The sequence below is a fragment of the Helianthus annuus genome, chromosome 5 (genome assembly GCF_002127325.2).
Source record: "Helianthus annuus cultivar XRQ/B chromosome 5, HanXRQr2.0-SUNRISE, whole genome shotgun sequence".
NCBI lineage: Eukaryota > Viridiplantae > Streptophyta > Magnoliopsida > Asterales > Asteraceae > Helianthus > Helianthus annuus.
In genome coordinates this window covers 167,264,436-167,280,883 of record NC_035437.2, presented here as the reverse complement: position 1 = coordinate 167,280,883, position 16,448 = coordinate 167,264,436, and the positions used below count along the sequence as shown (strand labels likewise).

Genomic DNA, 16,448 nt, shown 5'->3' with positions numbered 1-16,448 from the left:
ATATATATATTTTCTATTCTATGTTTGAACGGGTGACTGTTTAATCAAGCTGGCTAACAGATCACCAAACACGAACCCGTTTAATCATAGTTGATTATCATGTTCTTATTGTTTAATATATAATAATCACTTTCAACTAGTTTACCAAACCATATATGTTTGTGAGTATCTAACATATAAATCTATGTTATACCCATGAACAGGAAAGTATCCTCTTATTACATTCGAAGAGTACATTCAAATTGCGATTAATGCACCAAGGGTTGTCGGAATATATCCAGAAATTAAAAACCCAGTATTGGTGAACCAACATGTAAGTTATACTCTCAACATCATGTTGCTGATTTTAATGTCATCATGGCGATTTTAATTTAGTTAGAATTACTTAAGATAAAAAAGAAACGAGTATAAACATTGTTACAAGTTAGGAGGTGTGAAATACACACTTGTACAAATCTAAAAAAACTTGCACATTAACCGCCGTATTTCAAAACATTACATTGGATTCATGAAGTTAAACATGACAGCTGATTATCAAAAACATTTGCTTTTTCCATTTTATTACAGCTGATTATCTGATCATGATTATCCGTATGTAGACGTTTAAAGAGATCACTTCAGATCATTATTTTAACTATATCAAAGAATATAACGTTGTCGGGATTGGTCCATGGAAAGACATCATTGTTCCTGACTTCCTGTAAAAGACGGCCACCTTCAAACGCCTACTGATCTCGTGACCAGAGCGCACACTCATGATCTACAGGTACATCAGTCACAGTTTGACTTTGAGGTCAAACATGTTACTTCCAAAAGTTCAAATTGATGTGGATTTTGTTACTAGTTCCTCACAAAAATATTTTCCCACCTATATTATGCTAGTAAGTTCATTTTGATCATAGAGGTGTTCTTGAAATTTTTTTGAAAATTCATAACCTAATGGAGTTGACTTTTTATCGATTTGACCTTAGAAAGTCAAAGCTTTTGCCAATAGGAGTTGACGGACTATTTATCGATTTCCCTGGTAGCCTCCACCGTTACCAGGAATGGACCTCTTCACCTTCCGATAAGCTCGTTGCCGACAAACTATCGAATGAAATGGTTACGTGAAATTACTATACTACCCTTGCCGCGGTTATTACTTAAAAGGATAATGCTTTGAATCACATTATTTAAAAGTATACGAATAATTGTACGAGCTATGTTAAGTGGCCGCGGATAATTTTTAAAAACTGATCTGACAGTTTTGAGCATATTCTTATAGCATTTTCACTAATAAGAGTTTACATAACAAACTTTTAAAACACAAGATTAACACGCTAGTTGATTCTAAGTAATACAATTTGGGCTTCCATTATGTCGAGTTATCAAATTCTTGAACAATAGTGAAGCATATTCTCATGCCTTAGATAACGGTCGGGCCATTGACCAAGTATATATCTCAGGAGGAGGGAGGGTGGTCATGTTTTGCGAAGGCGCATAGATATCCGAAACACCAATTGCACGACCATGCAGTTGATCATGTGTAGCAGCGGTTGCAATCGCTTCATCTTTGTCGATGGGCAACCTATCGAAAGTGGCGTTCATGAAAGTAGCCGCCATGATCACCACAGGTCCAGAGGCCATGAGTGGGCCAGCAATGGCACCACCCACGACCTGGCCCTGTGGGCCCACTAGGTATATGGCTAAGCCAGTGACACCTAGTGGAGCAGGTGGCGGCAGTACAGAACCCACCAATGATAAAATCTCAAACCGGCCATGCAGGGTGACCACAGGCCCGGAACCCGGACCAGCCGATGACATAGACGGCTGACGCAACATGACGTTGCTGACGAACCCGGTGGCACTTAGCACCCATACCCCTTGTTGCTTCCTCCTAGCAAAAGTGGCTAAACTCTCACCAATGTCGCAACCCGGGCTAACCTCCATGGCGTGAGCCCGCAACGTGTTGGGACTGTCTCGAGTGATAATGATGGGTGGTTTGGGCTTGTTTTTGGAACCTGCTGGCCTGCCCCGTGGCTTCCGAACTACATTTTCACCGGTTTTCGATGTAATGGTGCTAAGGTCTCCACTGCCAGCCATATTCGATATTTCTACATGGGATTAACCGAAATGTTCGTGTTTATGTAGGGAGATTGTTGTAGATATATTTATGCTGAAAAATCAAAAGAATGACATATAATTAGGAGATAGTTAAGTAACACAGCAACCATTGTAATTAATCTTATTTTTTTACTTATTTATGCATCATAAATTCCTAACTCTCAACTACCACTAATCAAAATCTTCAGTTATTTGTTTCAAGAAAATAAGTAATCTTTAATTATGGGTTGGAGGGGTGCGCCAGGCCTCGGTGAAAGTGTAAGTAAGACCAAGGCAACGCATGAAGACCCCAGTAGCTTGACGGGCCTTACCCCTTAAAAAATAAGATTAATATCGAGTGGGTCGATGACCCACATATCAGATATTAAACTGATAAGAACAGATACTACACTTGATCTTAGCCAAAAGGCCGAGAAAGGTATGCTTTTTACAGTCCTGGGCCTTTGATTTTATACTCAAGTCCCTTCTTGTATGTTTGTTAATCCAACCGATGTGGGATGCAACTAGCCTTCAATAGAAAGTTCGGGCGCCCGACCCCCCGAACTTTTCGTTCAGTGGTGCTCGGTATGTGGTTTTCGTATAGAATTTTTTAGGTATATACGTTATCGACCCCCCGGTTTTATAATTTTTTTAGGTATATACGTTTTCAATCCCCCGGTCGGAAATCTCAAGCTTTGCCACTGACGGTGAGGATTTGGAGATTTACGTTGTGACCAGCATCCGACATGAGAACAAGTGAGGCTTGAAAGCCTTATGCAGAGTCGATAAAATAGCATCAAATGCCCTTCATCGTGAGTCTTTGCCACCGGCGCAGCAAGCCTGCTTGTCGGGCCATGGTCATTGGCTTTGTTCGCTTAATAATGGCATATACTTTACTCGTTCTAGATGTGTATTCACTATTGTGCCGGTCTAGGGGGTTATCCCTTCACTTGTAGGCAGCCAAAAGTGTTAAAAGAGTGTCAAACTTGTAACACAACAAACTTATGAGTAAGATTGCATTGTGGATTAGTATTCAGGGGTCAATTAAACAAATCCTTGTGTTATCATTTTGTGACATTTCATTTTGAGGCAGATATTAGGGACAATGAAATCCGTCTTTAAAATCGCAACATAAATTAGGGACGATGAAATACTTAAGACATATTTACAACCAACCTGTGTTGCGGAAAATTGGTCGCTAATGCTACTTACATAATTCATATAAAACCCGTGTTGATACGAAACTACATTTGCCTAGAATTAGGAACAGATCCAATACATTATCAAACGTGGCGTTACAATTAAATCACTAAGAAATGAATGTCATAAAGTTCACAAATCACTACAAGCTCGAGAAAATTTTATAAACGAAAGTTAGAAATGGGATTTTCTTATATGATTTAGCGACCCTGGATACAAGAACGACATCACATAGGATCTTTTTATAGGACTTGGCAAAGCAAACAATAACTTAGCTTTGTCGGGATCTTTGTAGCAAAGTTCAGCAGCCCTTCCAACATCCTCGTCAGCTAAGCTAACATTAAGAAGTGCATCAATAATCTCTTCCAACTTCTCATCGCCCCAAGAATCAGATTTTGTCGCAACACCAATATTTTCGTCATTGTTATTCTCGCATGCTTGTGAAATGTCCTCGGTTTTTAGTTGTGTTGCTATATTTGTGCCCCAAAGCGAATCCAGTTTGTACAAATACGGGAATTTCAAGTTCCACAATCCGACTGCGTTATTGTGATCCTACAAAAAATGAAACCAATATTATTCCAAAAAAAAAAAAAAAAGATACGCGTTTAAAAACGTATATACCCAAAAATTTCTATACGAAAACCAAATATATTACACTGCTGAGAGAAAAGTTCGGGGGTCGGGCACTTACCTTACACCAGTCATCATACCAATGCTTCTCACAATTGATTTTGTTATCAACATAATCCCATCGACAACCGCGTTGCATCAACATCTCCGAAATTGCACTATGCTTGTTTCTAAGATATTTGATCATAGAGTCTATGTGTGGGTTAACATCTTTATCAAAATCAGGAAATTTTTGCACTAGTCTTTTTCGCACTTCAACCATGGTATTCTTGTTTTCTTGATCACAAGCAAGTTCTCGTAGAATATCGACTAACGCTTCAACTTCCTCGTCACTCCACTGTTGTTTCTTCTTTCCACTCACACCATCTTCAAAACATGAAAATTTATACCAATGCCGTCGTCAAGAAAATAGATTTTAACAACAAAGTAATTAGCCATAAAACCTAAGATTGAAACATACTATATATTCATTCTAGTTGCATATGAACAAGCTTAGAAAATCATACACTAACTCGGCACTATGTTTACGCGGGGCATCTTACCATTAAGCTCTTTGTGATTAACATATGTTCCCTCTTTTAAAGATACTTTGGATGTGTAATAAACCTTGCCCACTTTGAATCTATCTATGAAGTTTGTTGCAGCATCGCTAAACACAACTGCTTCGACTCGAGTACCCTGCAAAGTAGAATTTCTTGATTCACTACCATGGAATCGGTAATCTGCGACAGCCAAAACCATCGCAAAAGGATTTTGACAATATCATACAAAGGAAAATGTGTACACTTACATCTTCATCAGTTAACTCTACATTATAAACACAAACTGCTTCGTTTTGAGCAGCTGACTTAGCTACTTCTTGATTTGGTTTCAAAACAATACGAGCATCTTCTCTATTGGTAAAAGTCTCCACCTCGGTTTCTTGCTTCGGCTTTAAATTATCGCCGGCTTCTTCCTTAACTTCTATCTTTTTAGGAGGAGAGACAACTTCATATTTATGCACCAACAAATACCTTATAGGATCATAAATGTGGGTAAGATTAAAAATCTATAATTTACCACAAGTTTGTTATAGATTCATATATGTTCAAATTAAAAATCTATAATTCACTATAACCTCATACTTCAAGTTTGTTTGAAAATAAAATATCCATTTATATATGTTCACTTGTCTCACTTAAGTTTAAAAAAAAACATTTAAAACTTTTTTATCACAAAAATGCAACACCTAATGAAATTGAGTAATTGTAGAATTAAAACTATAAAAAAAAAAAAAAAAAACTTTGATTGATTTGAGTAGACCATATAAACACCGTATAACAATATGTAACACCATATAATAGCATATAACACTATGTAACACTATATATCATTATATAACAAATATAACACTATACATCTATCATAGACACGCTATCAGACAACCTATAGTGTTATATTTGTTATATAACGATATATAGTGTTATATGGTATTATATGGTGTTAAATATTGTTATACGGTGTTTACATGATGTTATATAGTATTATATATATAGTGTTATAATACACTTCTCACACTTTGAGCACTTTTTACATGATCCTCTACCTCATAAATGTGGGTAAGATTAAAAATCTATAATTTACAACAAGTTTGTTATAGATTCATATATGTTCAAATTTAAAATCTATGATTCACTATAACCTCATTCTTCAAGTTCATTTGAAAAAAAAAAAAAAAAAAAAAAAAAAAAAAAAAAAAAACCATTATATATGTTCGCTTGTCTCACTTAAGCTAAAAAAAATTATAAATTTTTTATCACAAAAATGCAACACCTAATGAAATTAGTAACTGTAGAATTAAAACTATAAAAAAAACTTTGATTGATTTGAGCAGACCAAAAGAAAGAACTTAATACTCACCGGGACCAAACGTAGTACTCAGTGATACATATAAGATCAAGATTTCGAATCTCTCCATACATGTTTGCAGTTGAGAAAAGCACAAATGAAAATAGCTTTGCATTTCCATCACTCACTGTAAAACTAATAACCCGAAAAGTCGAAAACACAATCAGTAGCAACCAAACTTACAACAGAAAACAAAGCAAACTATAAAAAGATTATCCGTACAAGTATCGGTCTTGATAAGGCTGTATGTCCGAGACTTGTACAATGACTCGGATATCAGTTGAAGGATCCGGACGAGGATTTGACGGTATCAGTGATATACCATCTGGAGTCACTGCCATCACTGATTATGTTTCTGTATGATCAAACAACAAATTCATTAGTTAAAACATTTATTAAAATGCTCCAACATGTCCAAAATTAGTTTATATATTTCAGGTTCTACATGACTACATTTATGATCAAGCTATTTGTTCGTAACGTTTATTAAAACAATCAGATCAACAGTAAATAACAACTATAGGGTTATAACTTGTAAATGAACCGAACGAATATATAACAAGTAGTTATTTAAAACTAAGAATGCATACTGCGTACATTAGCCAAATCATACACAGTTTTGTCCTTGTTAAGAAAATAAGTTTGTTCATGTGTGTTTACAGTTTATATATGTTCTTGGTTAAGATGCTATCATGTTAACACAAACAAACATAAAAGAATAATAACAAAAAAGACATATACAAAAACAATAAGTTGCAGATCCTAAAAAGCCAAATCATGATTTATATATAGTAAGTACTTTGTTTTCTAACAAAAATATACATATAATATATGCAATACAAGTCAAACTGATCAGCTTAAAAGTAATAAACCCTAAATTGTAATATACACTTTACGTGTTTGTGTGTGTGATTGATGAACAATAGATAGAAACGGGAGATTCAAAGTTCAAACCTGCAAGCAAACGAACTAACGAAGAACACGTGAAGAAGCCACTAGGTTTCATATTATATTGGTTTAACAGTTATTAACTTTATAAAACACAAGACTTGGGCCTATGTTTCAATTCTTTTATTTGGTTGGGCCTAATGGTTTGTTATATATGTTGGAAAATCAGGCCTTTAATCGAACATACAAACATGATATTGAGCAAATTCGTTCGACTCTTTTTATAATATATGAATGAACGCACACCAATACAATAACCCTAAGTCCTAACAATCTATTTATATTAAACTCGTTCTAGTTCTAACCCTACTAAAACACTATTAATATAAATAAATAAACCAACTACAGAAACCTATCTAATTTAAACTAACAATTATCAGACTCAATAAATAATTCATCAAGAATTATCTATAACCCGTCATGATCTTGATCTCCTCAATTCAAGATTATCATTTTCAATATATGTGTTATATGATCCACGGTTTTCTATTTAAAATTGATTTTACATGATAACGAATTTATGTCTTGATGAATATCACATATTTATTGAGGAATATTTGCATGAAACGGTGTTGTATATTGATTATTGTTGGGAAAAGTATCCTAAGTACCTTACAATTTAAAATAAATGATAACAATAAACTTATAAACATATAACATGATGGACTAATTTTGACCATAATTTAGGTAACAGTGGTAGACTGGTAGTGGTTGTAGCTTAAGAAATCTTCAGGTGTTTGTTTTGAGAGAAATTCTTTGGTTCCGGTAACGAATGATACAGCATGGTTTCTACACAAGCCAATATTGATACCACATGGTTCTTACACAGGCCAATATTGATATTTTAGGTCCCGATACGTATTGTGTTGGGAAACTTGATCATTTGCAGCGGAAAGTTTAAGTTTGTTCGAATCAACAGACATGATTTCGAATGAGGAAATGTGCAGAAATATCGAGTATTCAAGGTTATGTGCAGAATATGAAAGGTTTAATGGACAATTCTGATTGAAAGGATTGTCTTGATACCGGAGAATGTTGCCGGTAAACAAGTATATATATACATCATGTTTAAGCGGTTAATTTGGTGGGAAGAACTGCTCCGGCAGTTATTTTGAAATTACCCGCTTATCACACCACATTACATAGGCTATCATACTTGTTCGAATACATATCATTTAATACATATACATAAGCATAATTAAGTTTAATACAGTTCTAACATAATCCCCCTTAAACTTGATTATGCTTTGTAGCATACATCAAGACGCTGTAATTTGCTTCATCAACAGCTTTCCGGGCTTCATTGAAGTTGAACCGGCGACGTTTCTTGTGCAGGTTCCAGGTTCCTTCCCAACTATTTCCGGCATAGAGAGCATAATGCTCTGTTGCAGCCTCCTCCGGTGCCATGTCTGCACTCCTTCTCCTTTCTTGATCACTGCCGGTTGTCGACGAACTTGTCGGAAAGAAGATAATAGATAGTATAGGGGGCTAATATGTAACTTGGTGTTCTATATAAACACCATTCTTTGTAACCCTATTTTTTGATCAATACAATTCTCAATACAATTCAAACCCTAATTGCTGTGTTTGTTCTCCACTAGACAACATGGTATCAGAGCAGAGTTTCTGATCCGTGGATACTCTGTTCATCAATCTCCAACCAGCAAAAAACAAACTTTGGAAAATCAAATCTCCAACCAAAAACCAAAACCAAAATCGTTCAACAATCTCAAACAAATCAATCGTTCTACAAACCGTTCGACCAAACCTTTCAAATCTGTGTTTCTCTTTTTTTCCGTTGCCTCCGCCGGAAACCGTCACATCGATCGCCGGAAAACTGCATTCTTTGTTGCCCCTTCTTCTTGTTTTAAATCTGTGATTTCTTGGCGACCACAGTGGGATTTCTCTTTTCGTTCCTTTATCAGCCCAGATCTGTTCACAGATCCAAAATCAAAAAATCAAGTTTCAAAAAAGTCAAAGATCCATTCCTTTTTTTCGTTCCTTTATCCCAGTGGTTTCTTTTTTGTACAAATACTTTCCTAAATCATTGGAAGCTTCTTTGTGAAACCAATATGCATGTTGTCGGCCACTATTATCAAAGTTGTAATTAAATATTGAAAGCTTTTGATAAATACACTGTTGATCGATAGCGTAGTTGTTATTAGCAGCCTATTATTTGTGAGCGACTTTAAATCTTGAACGCGAGTTCAAGTTACCGGTGTATTTAATAAATTCGCCGGTAAAGTACCTTCGCTACCTAGCGACGATATTCCGAACTAAAATCTTGAACGCGAGTTCAAGTATCCAGCGAAATTGATAAATTCGCCGGTTTAGTTGGTTACTTAATAGCAGTGCCGGGACAACGTTAAAAAAATGGCAATCAATCATGGAAAAAACAATTCTTGGATATTTGATTCTGGTGCCACTGACACCATGACGTTTGAACCATTAGACATACGGTCAATGACCCAACCTCAAAAATCTCAAATACATACAGCAAACAACGGAACGATGCAAGTGAAAGGAGGAGTAATTGAAATTTCACCAACTATGAAATTGTCAAATTGCCTCTATGTTCCATCCTTATCACACAAATTACTGTCAATCAGTCATATTACCAAAGAATTAAATTGCACGGTACTAATGCACCCTACTTTCTGCCTCCTACAGGATATCAGGACGGGTGTGATTATTGGACGTGGTACTGAGCGTCACGGATTGTACTACGTGGATGAAGTGACTCAACAGGGTACTGTAATGTTGGCACATGGAACCGAAAACCGGGAAGCCTAGCTATGGCATAGACGTTTGGGGCATCCATCCCATGGCTATTCGCACCTTTTGTTTCCAAAACTCTTCCCCTCGAATGGAAAAATAGATTGTGAAACCCGTCTTCGTGCTAAAAGCCATCGACAACCGTTTAAACCTAGCAATACGAAAGTTGCTTCACCTTTTTCACTAATCCATTCTGATGTGTGGGGTCCTGCTCCTGTGATGGGGGGCAGGGTCTTCGGTACTTTATACTATTCGTGGATGATTGCACTCGCATGACATGGGTATATTTTTTGAAAAACAAAGCCGAGGTTTACGAAAAATTTATCACGTTTTATGTTATGGTTCAAACTCAATTCCAAACCCAAATCCAAATCCTTCGATCCGACAATGGGGGAGAATTTGTCAATACGTCCATGAAACAGTTCTTTAAAACCAAAGGATTAGTTCATCAAACCTCTTGTTCTCATACCCCCGAACAAAACGGTGTTTCCGAACGGAAAAACCGTATTATTCTTGAAATGACTCGAGCCCTTTTGATCGAATCTCAGGTTCCTAAATCTTTCTGGCCGGAGGCAGTTGCAACCTCTGTGTATCTCCTGAATCGACTCCCCACAAAAGCTCTTAAATTTAAGACTCCCTTAGATTGTCTGTCTAAGTCTGCCAGTATTCCCCATCCTCTTACACTTGAACCTCGAATTTTCGGATGTACTGCATTTGTTCACATACCCAAAATCAACCGAAACAAGCTCGGCCCATGTGCTGAGAAATGTGTGTTTGTCGGCTATGGGATCGACCAAATAGGTTATCGGTGTTATAATCCAAAAACTCGTCAAATGTTCACCACAATGAACGTTGACTTTCTTGAAACAAAATACTTTTATGACACCCAACTCAGTGGTCAGGGGGAGGACGAATGCATAGACCCTCTGAGTTGGCTAACCCAACTTCCCTCGTCTGAAGAAGTAACAACAGAACTTCCTCACAGTACTGCGAGTCCTTCAAACACAGACACACAATTTGCGGAGCACAGTACCACTGAAGAAAGTCCATCCAACGTGATGCCTGAGGTAAGAAATACTGAGAACCCTGAATGTTCTACGTCTTATAACTATGAGACAACAGGGGAATACATAGAACATGTTGATCCAGTTGTTGAAGATGTTGATCCAGTTGTTGAAGAGGTTGATCCAGTTGTTGAACATGTTGAACCAGTTGTAGCAGAGACTACCGGAAGATACTCTCTTCCACCTAGAACCAATAGAGGGGTTCCTCCAAAACGGTACTCCCCAGAGAGGGAAACCAGAAATTCAAGATATCCTGTAGCTAATATGGTCGACGGGAACTTATCTAATAGTGCGAAAGCATTTATTACTTCACTATACACTGAACAAATACCTAATTCCGTAAAGAAAGCTCAAGGTAAGAAGAACTGGGAAGAAGCAATGGAAGTGGAGATGCGTGCTCTTATGAAAAACAATACATGGGAGAAGTGCATTCTTCCTAAAGGAAAGAAAACAGTTGGATGCCGGTGGGTGTATTCGATTAAATATAAACCAGATGGTTCCATTGGAAGATACAAAGCCCGGCTTGTAGCCAAAGGGTACACTCAGACGTATGGGATCGATTACTCTGAGACATTTTCTCCGGTTGCAAAAATGGATACCATCAGAGTCCTCTTTTCCGTGGCAACTAATAAGGATTGGCCCCTTCATCAATTTGATGTTACAAATGCATTTCTTCATGGAGACCTAACTGAAGAAGTTTACATGGAAGCACCTCCAGGTTTTTCAGGGGGTTTTAAAGATGGGGAAGTTTGTAGGTTGAAGAAATCTCTATACGGGCTAAAACAGTCTCCTCGGGCATGGTTTGGAAAGTTTACCTTGGCCATGAAAGAATACGGGTATCGCCAAAGTAACGCTGATCATACCTTGTTCCTCAAAAGAAGGAACGGCCTCGTAACTTGCTTGATCATATATGTGGACGACATGATTATCACCGGAGATGATGTAGAAGAAATAGCCCAACTGAAAAGGAATTTGTTTTCAAAGTTTGAAATGAAAGACCTTGGGAATCTCAAGTATTTCCTTGGAATAGAAGTTCTCAGGTCTAAACGGGGGATTTTCATCTGCCAAAAGAAGTATGTTCTTGATCTCCTGGCGGAAACTGGGTTGATTGATTGTAAACCAGCAGATACGCCAATGGTGGTGAACCACAATCTTCACATGGAACTCGATGGAAAGCTCGCAGACAAAGAAAGATATCAACGGCTCGTGGGCAAGTTAATTTATCTCTCCCATACTCGCCCTGATATAGCTTACGCTGTTGGAGTGGTAAGTCAGTTTATGCACCAACCACAAGTTGCCCACATGGAAGCTGCTCAGAGAATTCTAAGGTATCTCAAGGGAACCGCGGGCCATGGAGTGTTGTTCAAAACAAATGGGCATTTAACTGTTGAGCTCTACACTGACGCAGACTGGGCAGGAGATAAGGGAAACCGAAGGTCTACATCAGGGTACTTCTCCTTGGTTGGCGGAAACCTTGTTACCTGGAGAAGTAAGAAACAGAAGGTGGTTGCTCTGTCAAGTGCAGAAGCAGAGTTCAGAGGCATAGCTCGAGGGTTAAGCGAAGTTCTTTGGATCAGGAAGCTTCTAGAAGATATTGGTTTCCCCCAAAGAGTACCCAGTAAAATTATGTGCGATAATACAGCTGCAATACAAATATCAGAAAACCCAGTTCAACATGATCGAACGAAACATGTAGAGGTTGATCGGCATTTCATCAAGGAAAAACTGCAGGAAAGGATCATAGAGCTCCCGTATGTAGCATCAAAAGATCAACTCGCAGATATCCTCACAAAGGCAGTCAACGGAAACGCGTTTAATAGCTGTTTGAGCAAGTTGAGTATTGGTAACCCCACTACTCAACTTGAGGGGGAGTGTCGGAAAGAAGATAATAGATAGTATAGGGGGCTAATATGTAACTTGGTGTTCTATATAAACACCATTCTTTGTAACCCTATTTTTTGATCAATACAATTCAAACCCTAATTGCTGTGTTTGTTCTCCACTAGACAACAGAACTTCCTCCTTCTCTAATGATTTCTTTATCGAAGACCTTCTCTTGTACAGATTTAAACCTGTAATAATATATCAAGACATCCAAATACATAGCATAAACTATTCTCATAAATTCTTCTTCTTGATATTCAAAACCCAAATCCTTTGCGATTGCCGGCCACAAGTTATCATTCGTGACACTCCGGTAGCCTCCGTCCCTTTCTACCATTACATATAAGCCCAACAGATCGATCTTTCTTTCATCAGCCATCACTGGTGGAATGGGTCTTGAAGATATTCCCATCTTCACGGTTAGAAACCAACCCACCATTTCTTCGAATTTCTTTTCTAGATCATATTTGTATTTGAACACAAAATCCCTATCATCGATCATATCTAGCAATGACTTGCAATCCGCAAAGTCATGAAACTCTAGTGCCCGTATTATCATCCAACTCCAATCATTTTCATCATCATTTGAAACATTTAGTGATCCAAAATATGAATTCAAATAATTTTCTTTGAATTCTTCATTCACCGAACACAGTTCCATCAGCCTCTGTTTTTCGCTTAAACCCAGTTCTTCTTCTTTAGTTAACCCACTCACATCATTCATCGTGTTTATTACCGGAGATGAAAACTTTGGGAAAATCTTACACGTGTCACCGGACTTCCTGACCGTAAAGCCTTGAAGCGTTAATTGATCAAGGCTCAGGACTTTCCGGTCTAGTTCCGGTGAGTAGAACACGCTTTGTATTCTCAGTGTATCGTTCCCAGATTTCATTTCAACAGCCCCCACCCCTCGTATGAACAGAAAATTGTTCTCTCCCGATCTTGTTTCAACACCCATCATGTGTTTTACACGTTTGAAAACATTTAGATTACCCGCGAAATGATGATTAAACGTTGGATTTACGTACCAGATGTCTCCCCATTGTCCACCCTCAGTCCCGGTGACAATCATCTCGTTCTGGCAGTGAACATCATCATCCTGTCTTTTAATTCCGGTGTTAATTGCCTGCTTGATCAGTTGGGTCGCTTCATCGTTTTCTTTTGCCTTGCACATGTAGATTTGGTGGCCCGGTTGATGGCAGTAGTAGCAAAGCCTCACACGAGGGATCCGTCTTTCTTTCTCATTCTTCTCATCAACACAGTGTTGACATGGCATGGTGGTTGAATTCGGTTTAATTTCTGCACGCTTCCCAGAAGTGGCTCTGATACCACTATGTTGGGAAACTTGATCATTTGCAGCGGAAAGGTTAAGTTTGTTCGAATCAACAGACATGATTTCGAATGAGGAAATGTGCAGAAATATCGAGTATTCAAGGTTATGTGCAGAATATGAAAGGTTTAATGGACAATTCTGATTGAAAGGAATGTCTTGATACCGGAGAATGTTGCCGGTAAACAAGTATATATATACATCATGTTTAAGCGGTTAATTTGGCGGGAATAACTACTCCGGCAGTTACTTTGAAATTACCCGCTTATCACACCACATTACATAGGCTATCATACTTGTTCGAATACATATCATTTAATACATATACATAAGCATAATTAAGTTTAATATAGTTCTAACAGATTGTCGGACTATGATGATTTCTTGTTTCGGGTGCCGTAACGAGTGTGGAATCCACGTTACGACACAAACCGAGCGAGAGAATGTTTTACACAATAAAGATTCAATGATTAACTATGTATTCAATTCTACCGAGTTTCGGTACAATATTCGCACATACAAAGCAAAGTATGCTTCACGTAAAGTTACATTCACTGTATTGTTGGGACCCGTAAGTTTACCCACGAGTCTTCATGATCACTAAATTATAAAAAAAAAAAAAAAATTAAGAATGAAGATGCTAAAAGTTCTCATTTTCATAATACTCCTCATACGACAGAAACTCAGGCATATTTTATTAACTAGCTTCAACTGCATCTAGTATCTAAAGTGAAGAGAAAATCGGGACACCTGGCAGGGTTGCACCCGCATCGGTAATGAACACATTGCCGCTTACGTACACAGACGAGTCATGAATCGGATACCTGACTAGTCTGGTTGAGGCTGGATTAAAGGAACAGTTTTTTTAACCACATTGTCAAGCCACTCTGTTAACAGCCCCGGATTAATCGAGTTTACCCTGATGTTGTACATACCCAATTCCATAGCCATTGCCTATTCAAATCATTAGATCTTTGAAATACAAAAATAAAATAAAATAATAAAACATAAATGGTGTTTTGGAATCTTGAAGATTACCTTGGTCAATGTATTAACACGTGTCTTTACGTAATGGTTTACATTGAATGTGTAATCACGTATCTTGTAAAAAAATTTAAAAAAACTATAGCAATATTCTGCTCGAATTAAAGAGAATGAAATGCTCGTTAATACGGTGTAATTTTTATAAAAAAAAAAAAAATATAAACGTATGCAAAGGTTGTAGCCGTCTGAAAATCAAGAGGGAAACTAGTTCAAGGGAGAAAGTATCATCATACTCTTCCCTTCTTAAATTGAGAAAGACACGAGCAGGCACGGCCGTGATTCTCCCCTAAATTTTGTATGAAATTTCTCACTTGTACATGATCTCTTATCTCTATTATTAATGTTGATTTTAATCGTATTTTGTTTTTCACTTATGAGTTTAAAAATACGATACTATATAAAATTTTAGGTATGGCATTGTTACGTGTTTATTTTTATCTTTGTCGTACATATAATAAAAGCTACTTCATGGTAAAGACTTTTTTTGTAATATAAAGTGACGTTGTTTACCATTTCGCCATGCTAATGATATAACATAATTCGTTATATAATTTCGAATATACCTTTGTGGAAGCCTCTCTTCCACAAATTGCGCACTTTTAATCAAGTAGCACGTCCGGTTCAAAAGCGAAGGGTCACAACTTTGGGCAAAAACTATTACAGCAATACACCGAAGCCCGAGAAAATGGGAGTGCATTCCAGTCAAAGCAACCTTGGGTGGGGTTTGGAAACACATCATTAAGGCTGGAACAGATCAAGGAACTCGCTTCATTGACACATGTAACAAAATTGTGGTGAAAATAGGTTGCGGCAACAACACTCTTTTTTGGCTTGATAAATGGATTAGGGACCAGACGATGAAGGACATGTTCGGGTAAACAAAGCAAGATCAAAAGCCTTCGAGGTTATCATAGCTACTACCTGTTGGATGTTGTGGAAGGCCAGAAACGACATCATCTTCAACGGTAAACAACCTTCTCAAAAATCTTGGGCGACATCAAGGCTTCCTCTTATCTGTGGACGCGGCGAGCAAAAGCAAACATTCAGGAGTTGGACTGGGAGAAGTGGAACAAATTTGAATTTATAAATTTTCCCATGTTGCTTTCTGTGTGAAGGTCTGTGCCTACTTTCGTGTGGACAATTTCATTCTGTTTGTACTGTACCTTCAGCAACTTGCTTAAGCCATTCAAAAAAAATTGATGGCTTTGGGTTGAAATTGAGTCAATAAAGGCTCAGGTATGCTCTTATATATTTGGACATATTCAATAAATACATGTAGTTGAATTTGACAATCTAGAGTTAAATTGTCCCAAACAATGTATGATGTAATTTGGACTTTCTAGCGACTTGCTAGTATGGTCGTTTGTTAATATTATCCCCGCCTTCCAAAACATAATGTTAAACTGTGTGTTTGAACAAAGGCGTGCAGTTGGAAAGCCTAAATAGCCAAGATATACTGTATATCAGTGGCGGAACTAGCCCATTAAATCAGGGGTATCCCAAAAAAAATTTTACCGTGCAATCATACAGTATTAAAAAAACGACAATAAATAAATAAAATAAAACAAATACCTAATAGATTGGTCATTTTCTTTTTTCATAGC

The 16,448-nt window shown here is 37.4% G+C and overlaps 2 protein-coding genes and 1 non-coding gene across 3 annotated transcripts; all 3 read right to left on the bottom strand.

Moving 5' to 3' along the window:
- Positions 1 to 1,398: 1,398 nt before the first annotated feature.
- Positions 1,399 to 2,082, bottom strand: LOC110871318 (AT-hook motif nuclear-localized protein 16). The gene has a single exon (XM_022120144.2). It carries the CDS (start codon positions 2,080 to 2,082, stop codon positions 1,399 to 1,401), a length of 684 nt encoding a protein of 227 aa, XP_021975836.1.
- A 251-nt stretch (positions 2,083 to 2,333) lies between these two features.
- On the bottom strand, positions 2,334 to 2,525 carry LOC118492660. Its single transcript, XR_004894663.1, has one exon. It is a non-coding gene; the product is annotated as a U2 spliceosomal RNA (small nuclear RNA).
- Positions 2,526 to 3,415: 890 nt separating this feature from the next.
- LOC110870318 lies at positions 3,416 to 6,144 on the bottom strand. The gene is made up of 6 exons (XM_035990059.1): positions 6,022 to 6,144; positions 5,812 to 5,934; positions 4,703 to 4,925; positions 4,455 to 4,590; positions 3,974 to 4,278; positions 3,416 to 3,834 (listed from the first exon to the last, which is right to left on the bottom strand). The coding sequence occupies exons 1-6, from the start codon at positions 6,138 to 6,140 to the stop codon at positions 3,457 to 3,459; spliced, it is 1,284 nt and encodes a 427-aa protein (XP_035845952.1). The 5' UTR covers positions 6,141 to 6,144; the 3' UTR covers positions 3,416 to 3,456.
- Positions 6,145 to 16,448: the final 10,304 nt, after the last annotated feature.

Coding starts and splice junctions, on each gene's coding strand:
- LOC110871318 (XM_022120144.2), bottom strand. CDS start 2,082: ATGGCTGGCAGTGGAGACCTTAGCACCATTACATCGAAAACCGGTGAA.
- LOC110870318 (XM_035990059.1), bottom strand. CDS start 6,140: ATGGCAGTGACTCCAGATGGTATATCACTGATACCGTCAAATCCTCGT. Junction 4,279..4,454: donor TAATCACAAAGAGCTTAATG/GTAAGATGCCCC, acceptor CATGTTTTGAAG/ATGGTGTGAGTGGAAAGAAG. Junction 3,835..3,973: donor GGTATGATGACTGGTGTAAG/GTAAGTGCCCGA, acceptor CATTTTTTGTAG/GATCACAATAACGCAGTCGG.